Consider the following 13,988-nt stretch of genomic DNA (forward strand, 5'->3'; position numbering starts at 1 on the left):
GAAACAAATACGAAACGTAACTCGGTGAACGGGCTCAATTACCTGGACGACGTCATGAAATACAGACAACATGGCGGCATTGAAATTAATACCATGCCCCAAGATTACCCAGACGCGTCAAAACAGATTCCATTATCACAGTCGTTGTTTGAAAGAGAATGAATGAATTTTACTGTGATCGCATGCTCAACACTTCGGAACACGAGGATCCTTGTCTTCGGTCTTGGATGCTCCACACACAGCGGGTTTAGGCAATTCCTCACGAGAACCTCGACTCTCTTCGGCAGTTGTCTTTTCCTCGCAAGACTAATCCGCCGTACTGCTCTTGTGCTTCCTCACTCTCTCTATGTTACTGCTTTTACTCTTCCTCGCCATCTCTGTCACTGCTCTTAGTAACCGCAGTCACTGCTCAGACAGTCGACCAGTGCTGTACACCCTCAATGCAAAGTCCCAACGCACGTACCTGCGATCTCATACATATGACTCAAAAAGAAGCTTTTGGGCTGTCAATTCAAGCGGCGTTTGGACTCGCGACTCGAGGACGCGAGTCTTAGGCCGAAGTCAAGCACCTACCAGCTGATAAACACCGTCAAGTCAGGCAGGGCTGAAATGCGCTATGACAGAGTTTTTAACCCATTGCCCTGTGCTGCTCTTATCGAGTCTGCAAACAGCGAAATCAGGCTGGATTTTGGAGTCCCAACTGACTTCAATAATGTTATGGGAGCTGCTGCTTCACAAGTATCTCACAGAGGACATGGAAGCGCTTCACACATTGGAACGTCTCTTTACTGCTTTTAGCTTCTAAATCATGGTCTTCAAAAAGACTCTCAGTAGAGTGCTGAAGTTGTCTTCAATTAGATTTGTTTAGATACATAATTAACATTCTGCAGGCTTGAACAAAGCCGCAGCCTGCAATCCCGCGGTGAAGGCCATCAATAGAACTTAGTTTTGGTTGCACTTGATTGGTATTCAGCCGGCTGCCGGAGCTTGAGGATGCCCGGGATACGATGTTGACGGTCAGCTTAGTTGTCTGCTATTTAAGCATATTTGATATGATGTTGCGCTGTGCTATCTGCTTGCATGTTGAAATGATCTCAAGAGCTAAAAGGTTCTTTTACTTACACTTGAGCGAGTATAAGATTACTCACGAGAGGGTCAATAATGGAAGAATCTTTTGACACGGGTGAACAAGTGAAGATGAACCAACAAACAGGTCGTTGAATTGCCTTCTCAAATTCACCTCCAGCTGTAATACTTTGCTACGTCCCATCCCATTAGCACACTGAAGCAAACCTCTCGAGCTAAAGGTTCAAGGCGACACAGACTATTTGTCCTTCTCTCCTTCCGTGGAAGGAACTCAGATCGGACTAGCCTGTCTTTTGGCAATTTTTCTTACTGTCTGTTTACTTTTCTCCTTCTCACAAAAGTAAAGTACGACACGAATCTTTGGGGTCCTTCCTGTTTGAATTCGGAGTCGGGATCAGCCTCCCGTATTTCACTACCTAGGTGCCTAAGAAATCTTCTCAGCTCAACCACTCTTTCCTCTCATCATCTCACCATCACAACCTCAACACTGCGCCTGACTGCGCCTGCTGAATCAACGGTCGGCCTTTGCATCTTCTTCCTACCCCGAAGCATTCAGCAAATTCATACCGCCTAAAATCACTGCCGACGTCGGGGTGCAGCAGTGGAGATTCGCAATGGCCTCTCTGACAGCCACCCACATGCAGCGGTATGATCCGTCTCTGCCGTTCTTACTGTGTCATATTTCTGACCAACACCATAGGGTCTTTACTTCGAGACACATCAAATTCATTGTCGGCAACAAAGGCACTTGCTACACGATCTCTGAGGCTGCTCTTGATAGGATTTGTCCGGATGGGAGCTTCGCCTATTACCTGGACTTTCACAAGCGACACCGTGGCCATCATACCGGAATGCCCCAGATCGAGTCTCCCAAGCTGTCTGACACCGTCACTTGGGATGTCGTCGACGAGGATGTCTTCGTCAGGCTCATGGAGTACGCGTACCGAGGCGACTACTCGGTGCCTGCACTCCAGAAACTCGACGACAAGGCTTCGTTGAATCATGAAATGCATTGTCTGGACTCTCGTCTAGCGATTAGAGGAGACCAGTGCCCGAACATTGCTTCCTTCTTCTTTGAGCTAGGAAAGCAGTTCCAAGAGGAAGCAATGAAGCCTTTTTCCCATCCCAATCAATCGGCATCTGTGGCTTTCATCGACGACATCAAGCAGACGGATCGCGTTGGACACAACGAAGTCTTCCTGTGCCACATCAAGCTCTACCAGCTGGCCGAAGATTTTCGCATTCGCAGTCTTGAGAATCTCTGCGAAGAGAGACTCATGAAGAGCCTCCTCTTCTTCCCGCATCATGAGGTCGCAATCGATGACTTGTTCAAGGTGGTCGCTTTTGTTCGAGAGCAAAATATGGAACATATCCGGGGAATTCTATTGGACTTCTTTGTCATAGAGTTTCCTAACTTGAGAACGTACCCTGAATTCAGTGAACTTATCATGGGCGATGCAAGATTTGGGCTCGAATTCATCGAACGCTTACCAGGAGGCTTGCACTCTCAATGGCAAGCTTGAACATCACGTCATGCAGTGCGGTTCTTCCTCGGGAGCATGAAATTTCAAAACGAGCGTCGGCGCGAGCAAAATCCAACTTACACTACAACACCACTTACGAGAAGATGTGAGCGGAAGCCGGGAGGATGGGTTTCAGATGCAAGCAATTCGGGAGGAAGCATGGTGATCAAGCGAAAGAAATATGTTTATGGAGGGTCTTGCGGCAGCCAGACTCAGAGAAAATGGAGCATCCATAGCTCAGACAGAACAGGCCAGTCTGGGACAGACGTAGATATGAATGGATAGCAATCTTATTTTTGAGACGTGGAAGCTGGCATGATCATGTGTTCTCTTCCCATTGGCCCTTTCTTCGAGCTTTCAGGTAAGGGAATTCTTGAACTTCAGCGTGTTGTACTTTTTAAAAACTTCCGTCTCACTGGTCTTCGGCCCGTCCATTTCATACAATAGGGGCATGACTACGACTGCATTTGAGCAGTCATTGCTCAAAATGTATCCTGCAAAAGTGCTTGCGCTCCAGCTGTCTACGGCGTGTTGTTGAACTGGGTCTCGAACGAAGTCTCTATTCCATAGCTAGGATCTTTATTCTCGGGTCATCTTGGCAGGCACCGCCCCCTCAAGGAGACGTGGCCGATATCTTATCTTTCCCCGCGGCCCCAACAGCCTCACACCCGCAGCCAATCTAGCCAATATTCACCGCATAAACGATCAAATGATAAGAAGAAGACGCTAACGACTCCCGCTCCCCACAACTGCGGGGAGGCACATGGCGATAGCTTCCCTCCGCCGGTATTGTGGGACTCCGTAGGTCCCGGGAGGCTGGGTTGTGCTCCACATGCCCAATCCGGCCGTTCTTATCTTCAGGTCTCGCGGGATTTAAGTCACACAAGTCAACGCCGATGGAGGTTATAAGAAATACAGAGACCGCCGCAGTACATGATATTTAAGCCAAGGTTTTATGCTTTTTGTGTTTTGCTTTTCTACGATACCTGAGTGACAAGTCAAATTGCGAGAACACTACCATGCTCCGATCAGTTGCTTTGTTGGTTCTGAGTGCCGTGGGCTTTAGCTCGGCTCACTTCGTGATCCCAAACGATGACCAGAACATGTCTGGTCTGACGGTCAACTCCATTCCGGCGGAGAAACGAGTTGAATACATGAGAAAGGTTCGCTTCAACCTGCACCCAAAGCTTGACGAGCGCTGATCGAGATTCAGGCCAACGAAGCTCTCTACCGGCAGAGCGGTCCGTAAGTTTCATTCCTTTGTAGTGTTGGGAGGTGTCGTTCAGAACATCTGTATGAGCGCCAATGGGGAGAGCACAAGAGCAGCATCCAAGACAGCTCGCCTTCGCTGGATTCTGAGATGATCGCTCAGCAACTCTATCTTTACAACAAGGAGACATTTTGTGGCTGACTTACGTTACCAGTTGTCCTTTCGCTGCGTTCGGGACGATCATCGTCAACCACACGAGCGATGAAGTCGTATGTGAGGGTGCCAACTTCAGGACAGGAGACCCGACAAGTATGCTTTTTGCACCCGGTCTTAAATGATGTTCCTGCGCTGATACGACCGCAGTTCACGGAGAGATCTCAGCTATCAACGCGTGCACTGCCAAGTTTACTGAGGAAGGCATGACGGCCTCGTAAGCATCTCAGGCCATACGCACCAACAATCCTGGACTAACAGCTCCACAGAGAGATTTACGCTGCTTGGGGAGAGCTCTCAATCTACACGAATGCCGAGTCATGTCCAATGGTATGTTACCAGTCTCGTAACTGAGTTGATTGACTTACAGCAAGCAGTGCGCGAGTGCCATTCGATGGGCTGGGTTCAAAGGTCAGTGTCGGAACACAGAGCATTCCGGGTCTGGAAACTGACAAGCGCTGCAGAGTATGTCTACGGCACGACGATCCAGCACAACTACAACGTCGGTTGGGGCGTGATGACCCTCGGCAGTGTAAGTTGTCATAGAGCATTGTCGGTTTTCTCGGAGTTTGCTGACAAGTTTCGAGTACGATGTCTTCCAGCAATCCCGCCAACTCCCAGGATACCAGACCTCGATGATCGGTCAGATTCTGACAAACGAGACGGACCCTTTGTTCTCATGGCAGTACAACGCCAGCGCGCCGTGCCCAAACGGATGCTTCAGGGTCCCAAGTGCGACAAGGGGTGGAACGACTTGCTCAAACGCCACGGTCAGCCGAAGAGATTACGATGCCTTGTGACAACTTCATTGGCGATCGATTGGATGAGAATTCTCAAACTTCATTCCATTTTGGCAGAAAAGCTAAACGCAAATGCAAGCAAATAACTCCATATGATCATAGACGAAAAGCCCCCTCCATACATATTCCCAAATGGTCCCGTTTGATGCCTTGCCAATTTTTGCCTGCAAACGTCGATGCCGCCCGTGCTTTTGCCCTACGCGATACCAGTAAGTTGCCCGAATCGCTCTGCCCACGTTTCTCACCACCAAGACTCATTTTTCCCCTTCATCTCTTTCTCGACTATGGGGGGTCGAAACTTTCCGATGACATCTTCCAGTGCTTTCGCCTTCTCTTCCCAGTACTTGGGTTCCTCGAGCAGAATGTCCACGGCAATTTCAGGTAGGTCATGTGCTAGTCTCGAGAATCCGGGCATGCCACGGATCATGGTGATGTCGGCCACGCACATCTGATTAAGAAGCTTCCGCAGCTTGTCTCCAGGCATAGTGCTGGAATATGCGAGGTTAATGATGTCGAATAAGAGGTTATACCCGCTGTTGCTCAGCTTGACCCAGGTTAGGCAGCTGTGAATCTTGTGCAGGCACAGCTGCTTCAGCTCGGACACGCCCCATTGCTCTGCAAATGCGTAAAGCTTGACGTGATGTCGAGTGACTTCTCCAAACTCCCGGTTCGATATTGACAAATCCAATTCAACGTCGAAGGGCGGATTCAGCTCCGCTGGACCCGATGCAGGGCCGTAGATACGTCCTGTGTGGCTGCTCTCCACGAACAAGTACATATACTTCAGATATGGTCTCTTGTCCATCATTCCCGTTCCCTGATAAGGAACGAGATGGTCGCGAAGGGAGTCGCACCTTTTTTCCGGGCTTCGATGGTCGACTTGAGGTATCTTTGGATCCTGCGATCTCTGGAACTTGTAGTTGCGGTAGGTAGCGAAGTCGAGGAAGCTCGCGAAAACGACCGTGTCGAGGTCTTTAAAAACCACGACGCCCTCTTGCGACTCGCGCATGCCATTTTGCAACATCCGGTTGATGGCTTCGGACCATGGCGCGACAAGACCTTCGTGAACGTAGAATTCTTTTCCCTCTTGTCCTATGACGAACTTGAAGATCCGAGAGGTGTATATCCTGCAATCTCTGTGAGCCGAAAGCGTCATGCAAAGTCTCGAATCGGTAGGCGAAAGCGACATACATCTCAGTATCTTGGATTGTTCTGCCAGCAGTGCCAGCCATCTTCATTCGCCGATATTGCGTGCCCTTAGCGCTATCTCACCAGTGATCGGGAGGATTGCGAAGTTCGTTCGGTCTTGCTCTATATAGGTGTCTTGATGACTTGACTGATGACGATGACTGTAATCTCCAGAAGCAAGTGTGCTGATGACTGTGGTTTGTAGAAGCAACCGGAAGTCGTCAGGTTTGAGTTTGGCAGGTTGAGACACTCGGACGTTTTGAGTGGAGGCAGGAGCAGCCAAGCTGACGGAGGGATGTGGTAGCACAGCTTACTCCCTTGGATCTTTGCTCGCAATCAGATCCAGTCAAAAGAAATCCCGGTAAGAAGAATTCAAATTCGTGACTCATGAGGTATTTCCGACCTTTTCTGGCGGGTGCCTTTCGATTGGTGATGTGTTGGTGATGCGTGCAGTGTGTGCTGACTGCTGGTGTGCAGTGCAGAGGAGACGGGATGGAGAGCGTAAGGTAGTCTCTTGCTCGTATTGCTACAGAGAAAGTCGCACTGATCACCCATTCGATGATTAATGGTCTCTAAAATGTCGACATCAGCCGTGAGATATGTGAAAGTCGTCCAAGTCACCTTTTCCAAGTGTTGAAGAGTACAGGCCAGTGGAGTGAGCTTTGAGGCTGGCGCGAGGGCAACCACAAACCAATTCTTCTGAAGACGCTTGGTTCCTTCCCAAAGAAGAAAGAAAGAGAAAAATCGACGTCTTCACTAGACTTGTTTTTTTCTCTGGAAAAAGGGTTTTGTTTTCTCTCTCCTTCCTACGCCTCACCGAGGGTTTTTCCTTCCACCACCGCTGCCCTTCGCTTCCGGGCATTTACCCTTCACCGTCCCTGCCATCGCATCCACAGGAACTTCTTGTGTTCCGTCTTCCGGTCACGATGCCTCTAAAGCGAAAGAGAGATACGGAGCAGTAAGTTCAGCCTTGCTTGCGCTTCAGTTCAAACTGACAGCTGAATAGGATGTTCCAGTCGAGACAGATCAAGTTTTTTATTGGTCCAGAGAAAATCGAGTACTCTGTTCACGAGTCTTCCTTCGCCGCTCTGTCTGAGAAGCTTAAGTCGAACTTCGCCGGTCTTGCCAACGACCCATCCATCTATTGGGAGGATGTCGAACCTGATACCTTTGTCAACCTGATTGAGTAGGCCTACTGGAAAGATTACACCGTGCCAGCAGTTACAAAGATTTCGAAGATTGCCCCGGCTGCGAATAACCACCAAGAGAAGGTCGATAACGTCAAGGCTGAGAGCAGCAACGGTGACGACAGCGATGAGAGCGCTGAGAGCGATGAGACCGACAGAGAAGATGAGACCGACGGAGAAGATGAACTTGCCGGGTGTTTGCAAGATTACATGGAGTGCTGTTCACAAAAAGGTGCCCAATACAAGTACATCCAGAAACACTTCACCGACACTTCCGGAGAGAAGACTGGTTCACGAACCAAGACCAACGCGCCCAGTCCCTCGGAAGATGCATGGCTCAACGACATCAAACAACGTGGCCATACGGGCTACTTACCAGTTCTGATGACGCACGTCAGGCTTTGCCTTCTTGCCCAGAAGCACTGTATGAAGGAACTCAGTGATCTCTGCATACACAGACTTCGTAAAAGCTGGCTGTATTGCCCTGGAACCCAAGAACGCACTAAGGCCTTCATATCCATCATCAGGACTGTGTATCAAGAAACATGTCCGAACAACGAGCTTCGCGCACTAGTCGTTCAGATGTGCGTTATCGACATGCCGTGGTACATGAGGATTGACGGATTCCGTGATCTGATCAGGCAGACTGCCAATTTCAGCGCTGATCTTCTCATCGAAATTCCCTTCTCCTACTGGGACGAGTTAAAAAATTGAGTGAAGAAGCAACGTTCAAATGGGACAGGGAGTGAGAGAACGCACGACCGGAAATGGGAAGCTTTCATTCGGATGCCACACATGGACATTGTGCCATGGCAATGGAAAAGACACAGAAGCACGGATCAATAGATATCCGGCCTACATATGCAATTCAAAGCAGATCGATACATGAGTTCTCCATTAGGGTGTGTTAGTTAATCATATCTTAGGATGTGGTCTGGCTATCTTGTGATCATCTTACTTGACACCTAGATGTATGTCTGAACCCTCTCCGTTCGCAGCGTTGTGTCCTAGCTCTGGCAGAACAGATGCGCTGTGCCACAACATTCTGTAGCGGGGGTTTACAAGATCCGCTTTGGTGTCGTTCGCAATTGCCGCAATCAAACGGCTCTCAATTCGTTGAGTACCATATTTACAAGTACAGTTTTCCCCGCCCGATCCGTTTATGAGTTCTGAATAGCCTCCGACTGCGCCGTCTCCTTCGCCTTCTTCGCCGCCTGTTCTCGGTCGTACTCGATCAATTGCTTCGACCAGCTGCACCCCCACATGTTAGCTTTCCCTTCCCATCATTTCACAAGACTGTAACATACTATCTGCTGGGAAAGAAGCTGCCCTCCCGAGGCATGACGTAGCGCACCTCCTTCTCGGCGCTAATCCTCCAGATAATGGCGACGGTGCCGAGCATGACGGAGCCGATGATGGCCGTGTTCAGCTTCCAGTTCGCGGGCTGGGCGTACCAGCCACCGGCCGGCGACCAGACGTGCTTGGGGTACCTTCAATTCGGACGTAATGTCAGAGGGACGCTTCGGTTTCGAGGGGGTTCGGTCGCGGGCTTGGGCTGGCTTCGAGGGTGGGTTAGAACTCACGGAACTTTGGGGCCACCTCCCTAGACACACAGCAGGTTAGCAATTGAGCGCGCCCCGAATATCAATTGACCGCAAGAAACTCACCATCTTGACTGGCTTATCGAGAGAGACTGGATGGTTGTGGGTGATGGCAATGCGCTTTCCCGCCTCGGACAGGTTTGGAGCTTTTCGACGACCGGCTTGACGTTGTAATCTGCGGTACGCCATTCGACCGTTCATCTACAGTGGATCCCGCACCGCCCGGAGGCCCGGAGCGCGGATGTTCCGCTAACACCACGGCCTATGTGGCTCGTGCACCAGCATTGGAGCTCACACGACTCCAGTCGGGGCGATCCAGAAACTTTTTCGTGACGGGAGACTGGCGCTGAGAGAAGGGACGTGGAACTTTTCTCTCTGTCTCTGCGATCCAACGAGACCCAGCAAGTCAATTGCTCGGCCGCCACCAATTCTGTACAACACCAACCGAATCCCGTTTTCCTTTTCCAGTGTTCTTCGATCCAGCCGGCGACAACCCAAAACCTCTCACCCCAGAAAAAAAAAAAAGACGGCCCGCCGCCCCGATGAAGAGGTTAAGGATATCAAGATGCACCGGGCAGCTGCTCAACGCCCAGGCCAGGACACACGCCTCGCCGTCCCTGACGCCCATCCCCTTTAGAACACAGCAACTCGCCCAGGACCCCCGCAGGACCTGTGTGCGCTCAGTATTCACGTTCCCTCCCAAAGACTCCGCCACCGACACCGCGGAAGCGACCTCCTCCCTCCCCGACGACGAAGCCGCCGACCTCGAAGATGCTCCGTCCAGGCCGAAAACAATCCCGTCACCCCTCCCCGAGCAGGCCCTCTCCTCGGCGAAGCTCGCCGCCCTCCACGCCCGCCTCTCCCTCCCCGAGAAGGTCCCCCTCCAGACCCTCGCCCGCTGCCTAGTCGACCCCACGGCCGACCCTCACCCCAACTTCAACAACGCCAACCTCGCCGTCCTCGGCGGCTCCCTCCTCACCTACCACACCTCCGAGCAGCTCATCTGCCGCTACCCGCGCCTGCCCATGGGCGTCCTCTACGAGGCCATGCGCGCCTACTCCGGCTCCGACTCCCTCTACCGAATCGCCCACGGCTGGGGTGTCGAGGCCACCGTCCACCCCGGCGAGGAAGTCGACCCGGGTCTGCTGCAGTGGTCGCAGGACCCGGCCGCGGGCATCGTCCACGGCCGCTGGGGCTACGTCCGCAAGGAGCACCGCCACCTCGACAAGTTCAAGTGGCGCCGCGGCATGTCCTCGCGTGTCGTCCTCGACGACGAGTTCGGCGACGTCCTGCACACCCCGGAGCCCAACCCCAAGGACGGGCCGCCGCCCGAGGAGGCCGACCCGGCGCTGATCCGCGAGCGGTACATGAAGCTCCGCAACAACGCGCACGCGGCCTTCGTGCGGGCCGTCGCGGGCGCCATCTACGCCCACTGCGGCCGCGAGGCCGTCCGCACCTTCGTCGACGCCCACGTCCTCAGCCGCCAGGTCGACCTGGAGAAGATCTTCAGCTTCAAGCTCCCGACGCGGGAGCTAGCCATGCTGTGCGCCCGCGAGGGCTTCGACGCGCCCGTCGCGCGCCTCGAGGTCGAGACCGGTCGCCGGAGTAGGACCCCCGTGTACGTCGTGGGCATCTACAGCGGCAGCGATAAGCTCGGCGAGGGGACCGGCGCCAGCCTGGACGTGGCCCGTCTGCAGGCCTCGATGAACGCGCTGAAGGCGTGGTACCTGTACAGCCCGGGCAACAACGTGCGGGTGCCGAGCGATATGTTGGTGGAGGGGGCGAAGCCGTGGCAACCTGTGCACGTCGACATGGGCGAGGTCATCTAAACGGGAGTCTAGTGGGAGGGAGAAGGTGTTTTTTGTCATGGGAAAACGGGAAGAGAAAAAACTGCATCATGTATAATTGCAAGATGAGGTATGAGGATGGTGGTGGTTGAGAGCCGCCGGGTGACGGATGATGATCCCGGGAAACCCAATGCCGTTTGGCAGTGTACATTTTTGAACAAGGACGTGTGGATGGTTACTCATGTCTCTGTAAGATGAATAGATCTGTAAAAACAATGACACACTCCTCGAGACGGGGCAATTTCAAGTCCAAACTGATAGATACGTTGGCATCTGGTTAATATTGTGGTTCTAGAGGGTCAAGACACGATGCAAATCGCTCTAAGGAGAGGGGAGACACCCACTACCTCGAACAACTCATACTAGTTAATAGTAAGGATAAGATTTACGGGATTTCAAGATGCAATATCAAGTACTCCAGTAAGGGGCAATCAGTTCTAAATTACTAGTTGGAACATCTACCGTGCTGTACAATATCAGCATGCGTACGCCTTTATACAAATTCCCTCTCTTTCCCGGGTATCACTTCCCCAAAAACTCCATCAAGACAACTCAGCTAAACTGATCGCCCTCCCCAAGCTTGTGCGCCATCCCCCTCTGCACCAGCCTCCTGTACCGATCCTTCTTCGCCTTCGCCTCCCTCTCCAGCCTAAGCTTCCTCTTGCGCTCGTAGACGGCCCTGACGGTGCCGCGTATCTGCTCCCGCCCCTCGGCGTAGTTGGCCCGCGCCAGCGCGACGACATTGTCGATCTGCTCCGGCGTGTACACGAAGTTCCACGTGCTCAGGTAATCGGTCGTTCCCGGGTTGATGCCGGGGACCTTGGGGTTCGCCAGGTATGGCAGGTAGACGATGGCGATGCCGGCGTCGGGCTCCGTGAGTTGCCAGTGGGTCGACTGGTCGAGGGCCTTGGACGGGGGCGAAGGCTCCGAAGAGCGCTCCTGCGTGGTTCCCACCCAGACGGTGCAGTAGCCCAGCTCGCCAGACTCCTCGTCTCCGGGCGTGAACTTGGCGGCCTGGCCCTTCTTCGTGTTATCGTCAGGCCGCGGTTTGTCCTCCTCGGCTTGGTGCTCGATCTGGTGCTGCTGGGCCTCGTGAAGCTTCTGGTCCGCCTCGCGCGAGCTCGCGGCCTCGGCTTCCTTGAGTTCCTCGCTGACCTGCTTGGAGGATTCTCCTGCCTTGGGCCAGCCGACGCCCACTGGCCATCCTTTGATTCCGCGCTGGCGAGCGTATCCGTCAGCGACCGCGAGCCAGTTGTCTGTTTTGATGTCTGCCGAGGCGTCGAAGGCAACGATGACATCGACGTCTCTGCCGGGTCGCAGGAGGGGGTAGATCGGGAGATTGTTGGACATTCCGGCGTCCATGAGCTGGATGTACTCCGTATTGAGGACGCTCTTGGGTGTCGTCTTTGGCAGCTTGCCGTCCATTCCGTACGCAAAGTTGGCTACAGTGCCAGGATCGATGGGATGGACTTTGCTCAGATCGTCGTTGTAGCCAGAGATCATTTCGTCCAGAGTACCGAAGCCTGTCAAGCTCTGCACGAGCGGTCTGATTTCGTGATAGTAGTGGCTGAGGGTTGCGCAGAAGGCACTGCCGAAAACGCCCAAAAGGAACGGCATACGAGTCTCGGGCAGGTGAAAACCCTCCTCGGGCGGGACATCGACACCGTTGTTGAAACGTCGACCCATCGCCCAGGTAGGAATACCGGCAGAGAACTCCTCGCAGAAGAACTCGTAGGGCGTGATCTCGAACCACTGGAACCAGGCTTCCTGCTTGGCGATCTCCTTGGCTGCTTCCGAAGTGGACGGAACGCCCTCGGTTCCATCAACGTCCACGTCGGGAATCTCATGGCGGACGGCTGTGTAAATCGGCAATGGGTTTTGGCCGTACTTAATGTACTTCTGCTGGTTGGATAGCTTGAAGTCTCGGTCATTCACTTCCAAGTCGCCTTTCGGGACCAAGTATCTGGCTGCCAAGAGTAGACCGTACACATCGACCAGTCCAAATTGGCTGTTCGGGTCACCTTTAAGCTTTTCAACCAGACCGCTGAGAAGATACTTGCTGGTTGGTGCAGAGAGCAAAGTCTGGAAAGCGACCGGCGGGTATGCGATGTGCACCCCTGCGCGAGCCTTCAAATGCTGTAGGACTCGGCCAAGGCTGCCCTCTGATATAGATGAATGGTATAGAGTCTGCAGCCAGCATGAGCCGCTGACTCCGGAGGTGTAAGTAATACAGTCAAAGAGGCCGTCCTCGTCGGCAGCGAGCATAGAGCCGGTGCCCGCAACCAGAGCTCTCAAACCACCTCCGGAGCCGCACATGGCGATGGTCGGGACGTCTTCTGGGTGGACATCCTTCTCGTCAATGTCGAGGTACTTGGCGAGGGCCATGGTCGTAACCCTCTTCCTCCTGGATAAGAATTCCTTCTCCTCGTCGCAAAGTTCGTTGGACACCCTGACCTGAGCAGCGTACTGCACTTCTGGGTTGATGAACGGATCATGAGCCTCCTGCCAGATCTCGTCGGCGAGAGACCCAGGAGACATGGACAGCTGGAAAGAATCAGTCTTACTGCTTCAATACTTCTTGCAAAGGACAACACTCACCTCTCTCTGGAGTTTCCGGATGTACCCGGGAACGAACTTGGACCATTCCGGCAGGATGAAGCCGACAATCTTGTCGGCACTCCACTCGACATCGGTAGCATCGGACAGGCTCTCAAATTTGAGCGCGAAGTTATACCACGCCGTCTCGTCGGCGCCTTTGCTCTTTCCGTCCTCCTCGGGGACGCCGTTCGGCGCGTTCTTCGGATCCGTAGGAACGAGGTTCAACCGCTGAAAGTCGTCAGACGGATACAGCCACCACATGAATAAACCGCCTGTAATTACCGCGACGGGGAACGAAGTCGTCTTCTTGCTGTCGGGTTCCGAGCCTTTGTCGCTGGAGGTGAAGAAGCCGTGCTGCTGCGGCTGCCGCGGAAGTGTCGGCCTGCGCCGGGCGAGGAGGCCATGTGTCCTGATGCGGCCGACCGTGACGTTGTGAATGCTCCTCGTCGACCTCGCGACGACGCCGCTGCTGCCCCGGCGGAGGAGCAGCGCAGAGTGGCGGGAATACGCCGCGAATAACCTCATCTTAGCAGCGATCTTGGGTCCGTTGGATTGAGGCTGGAACTCCGGGACATGACTGGCCGGTTCGGCCTAACGGTGGGTGTCGCGATCAGCAGTGGCGTGGGGGATTTTTGGTTTTTGGTGTGTTTGTTTCTGGTCTGCCAATCCCGGTGAGATGTTACGGTCCCGGCGATGCCGTCCTCATGGTTTCCTTGAGCGTTGGGTGAACGTTTT

At 53.3% G+C, this 13,988-nt stretch overlaps 7 protein-coding genes across 7 annotated transcripts; 4 read left to right on the top strand and 3 right to left on the bottom strand.

Moving 5' to 3' along the window:
- Window positions 1-1,700: 1,700 nt before the first annotated feature.
- Window positions 1,701-2,609, top strand: CkaCkLH20_07925 (uncharacterized protein; the record flags this gene model as incomplete). Its single annotated transcript, XM_038890641.1, has 2 exons — window positions 1,701-1,732; window positions 1,787-2,609. 2 exons carry the CDS (start codon window positions 1,701-1,703, stop codon window positions 2,607-2,609), a joined length of 855 nt encoding a protein of 284 aa, XP_038744249.1.
- A 1,019-nt stretch (window positions 2,610-3,628) lies between these two features.
- On the top strand, window positions 3,629-4,832 carry CkaCkLH20_07926 (uncharacterized protein; the record flags this gene model as incomplete). Its single annotated transcript, XM_038890642.1, has 8 exons — window positions 3,629-3,772; window positions 3,823-3,854; window positions 4,034-4,128; window positions 4,183-4,249; window positions 4,302-4,362; window positions 4,410-4,443; window positions 4,497-4,564; window positions 4,620-4,832. 8 exons carry the CDS (start codon window positions 3,629-3,631, stop codon window positions 4,830-4,832), a joined length of 714 nt encoding a protein of 237 aa, XP_038744250.1.
- A 241-nt stretch (window positions 4,833-5,073) lies between these two features.
- CkaCkLH20_07927 (uncharacterized protein) lies at window positions 5,074-6,070 on the bottom strand (the record flags this gene model as incomplete). The annotated part of the gene is made up of 2 exons (XM_038890643.1): window positions 5,074-5,959; window positions 6,024-6,070. The coding sequence occupies 2 exons, from the start codon at window positions 6,068-6,070 to the stop codon at window positions 5,074-5,076; spliced, it is 933 nt and encodes a 310-aa protein (XP_038744251.1).
- An 876-nt stretch (window positions 6,071-6,946) lies between these two features.
- Window positions 6,947-7,921, top strand: CkaCkLH20_07928 (uncharacterized protein; the record flags this gene model as incomplete). Its single annotated transcript, XM_038890644.1, has 3 exons — window positions 6,947-6,978; window positions 7,027-7,192; window positions 7,250-7,921. 3 exons carry the CDS (start codon window positions 6,947-6,949, stop codon window positions 7,919-7,921), a joined length of 870 nt encoding a protein of 289 aa, XP_038744252.1.
- A 446-nt stretch (window positions 7,922-8,367) lies between these two features.
- On the bottom strand, window positions 8,368-8,997 carry CkaCkLH20_07929 (uncharacterized protein; the record flags this gene model as incomplete). The annotated part of the gene is made up of 4 exons (XM_038890645.1): window positions 8,368-8,458; window positions 8,515-8,697; window positions 8,791-8,810; window positions 8,875-8,997. The coding sequence occupies 4 exons, from the start codon at window positions 8,995-8,997 to the stop codon at window positions 8,368-8,370; spliced, it is 417 nt and encodes a 138-aa protein (XP_038744253.1).
- A 353-nt stretch (window positions 8,998-9,350) lies between these two features.
- CkaCkLH20_07930 (60s ribosomal protein l3) lies at window positions 9,351-10,637 on the top strand (the record flags this gene model as incomplete). Its single annotated transcript, XM_038890646.1, has 1 exon — window positions 9,351-10,637. One exon carries the CDS (start codon window positions 9,351-9,353, stop codon window positions 10,635-10,637), a length of 1,287 nt encoding a protein of 428 aa, XP_038744254.1.
- A 570-nt stretch (window positions 10,638-11,207) lies between these two features.
- On the bottom strand, window positions 11,208-13,778 carry CkaCkLH20_07931 (cytosolic phospholipase A2 zeta; the record flags this gene model as incomplete). Its single annotated transcript, XM_038890647.1, has 3 exons — window positions 11,208-13,199; window positions 13,254-13,481; window positions 13,536-13,778. The coding sequence occupies 3 exons, from the start codon at window positions 13,776-13,778 to the stop codon at window positions 11,208-11,210; spliced, it is 2,463 nt and encodes an 820-aa protein (XP_038744255.1).
- Between the last annotated feature and the right edge of the window lie 210 nt (window positions 13,779-13,988).

Source organism: Colletotrichum karsti (genome assembly GCF_011947395.1).
Source record: "Colletotrichum karsti strain CkLH20 chromosome Unknown Scaffold25, whole genome shotgun sequence".
NCBI lineage: Eukaryota > Fungi > Ascomycota > Sordariomycetes > Glomerellales > Glomerellaceae > Colletotrichum > Colletotrichum karsti.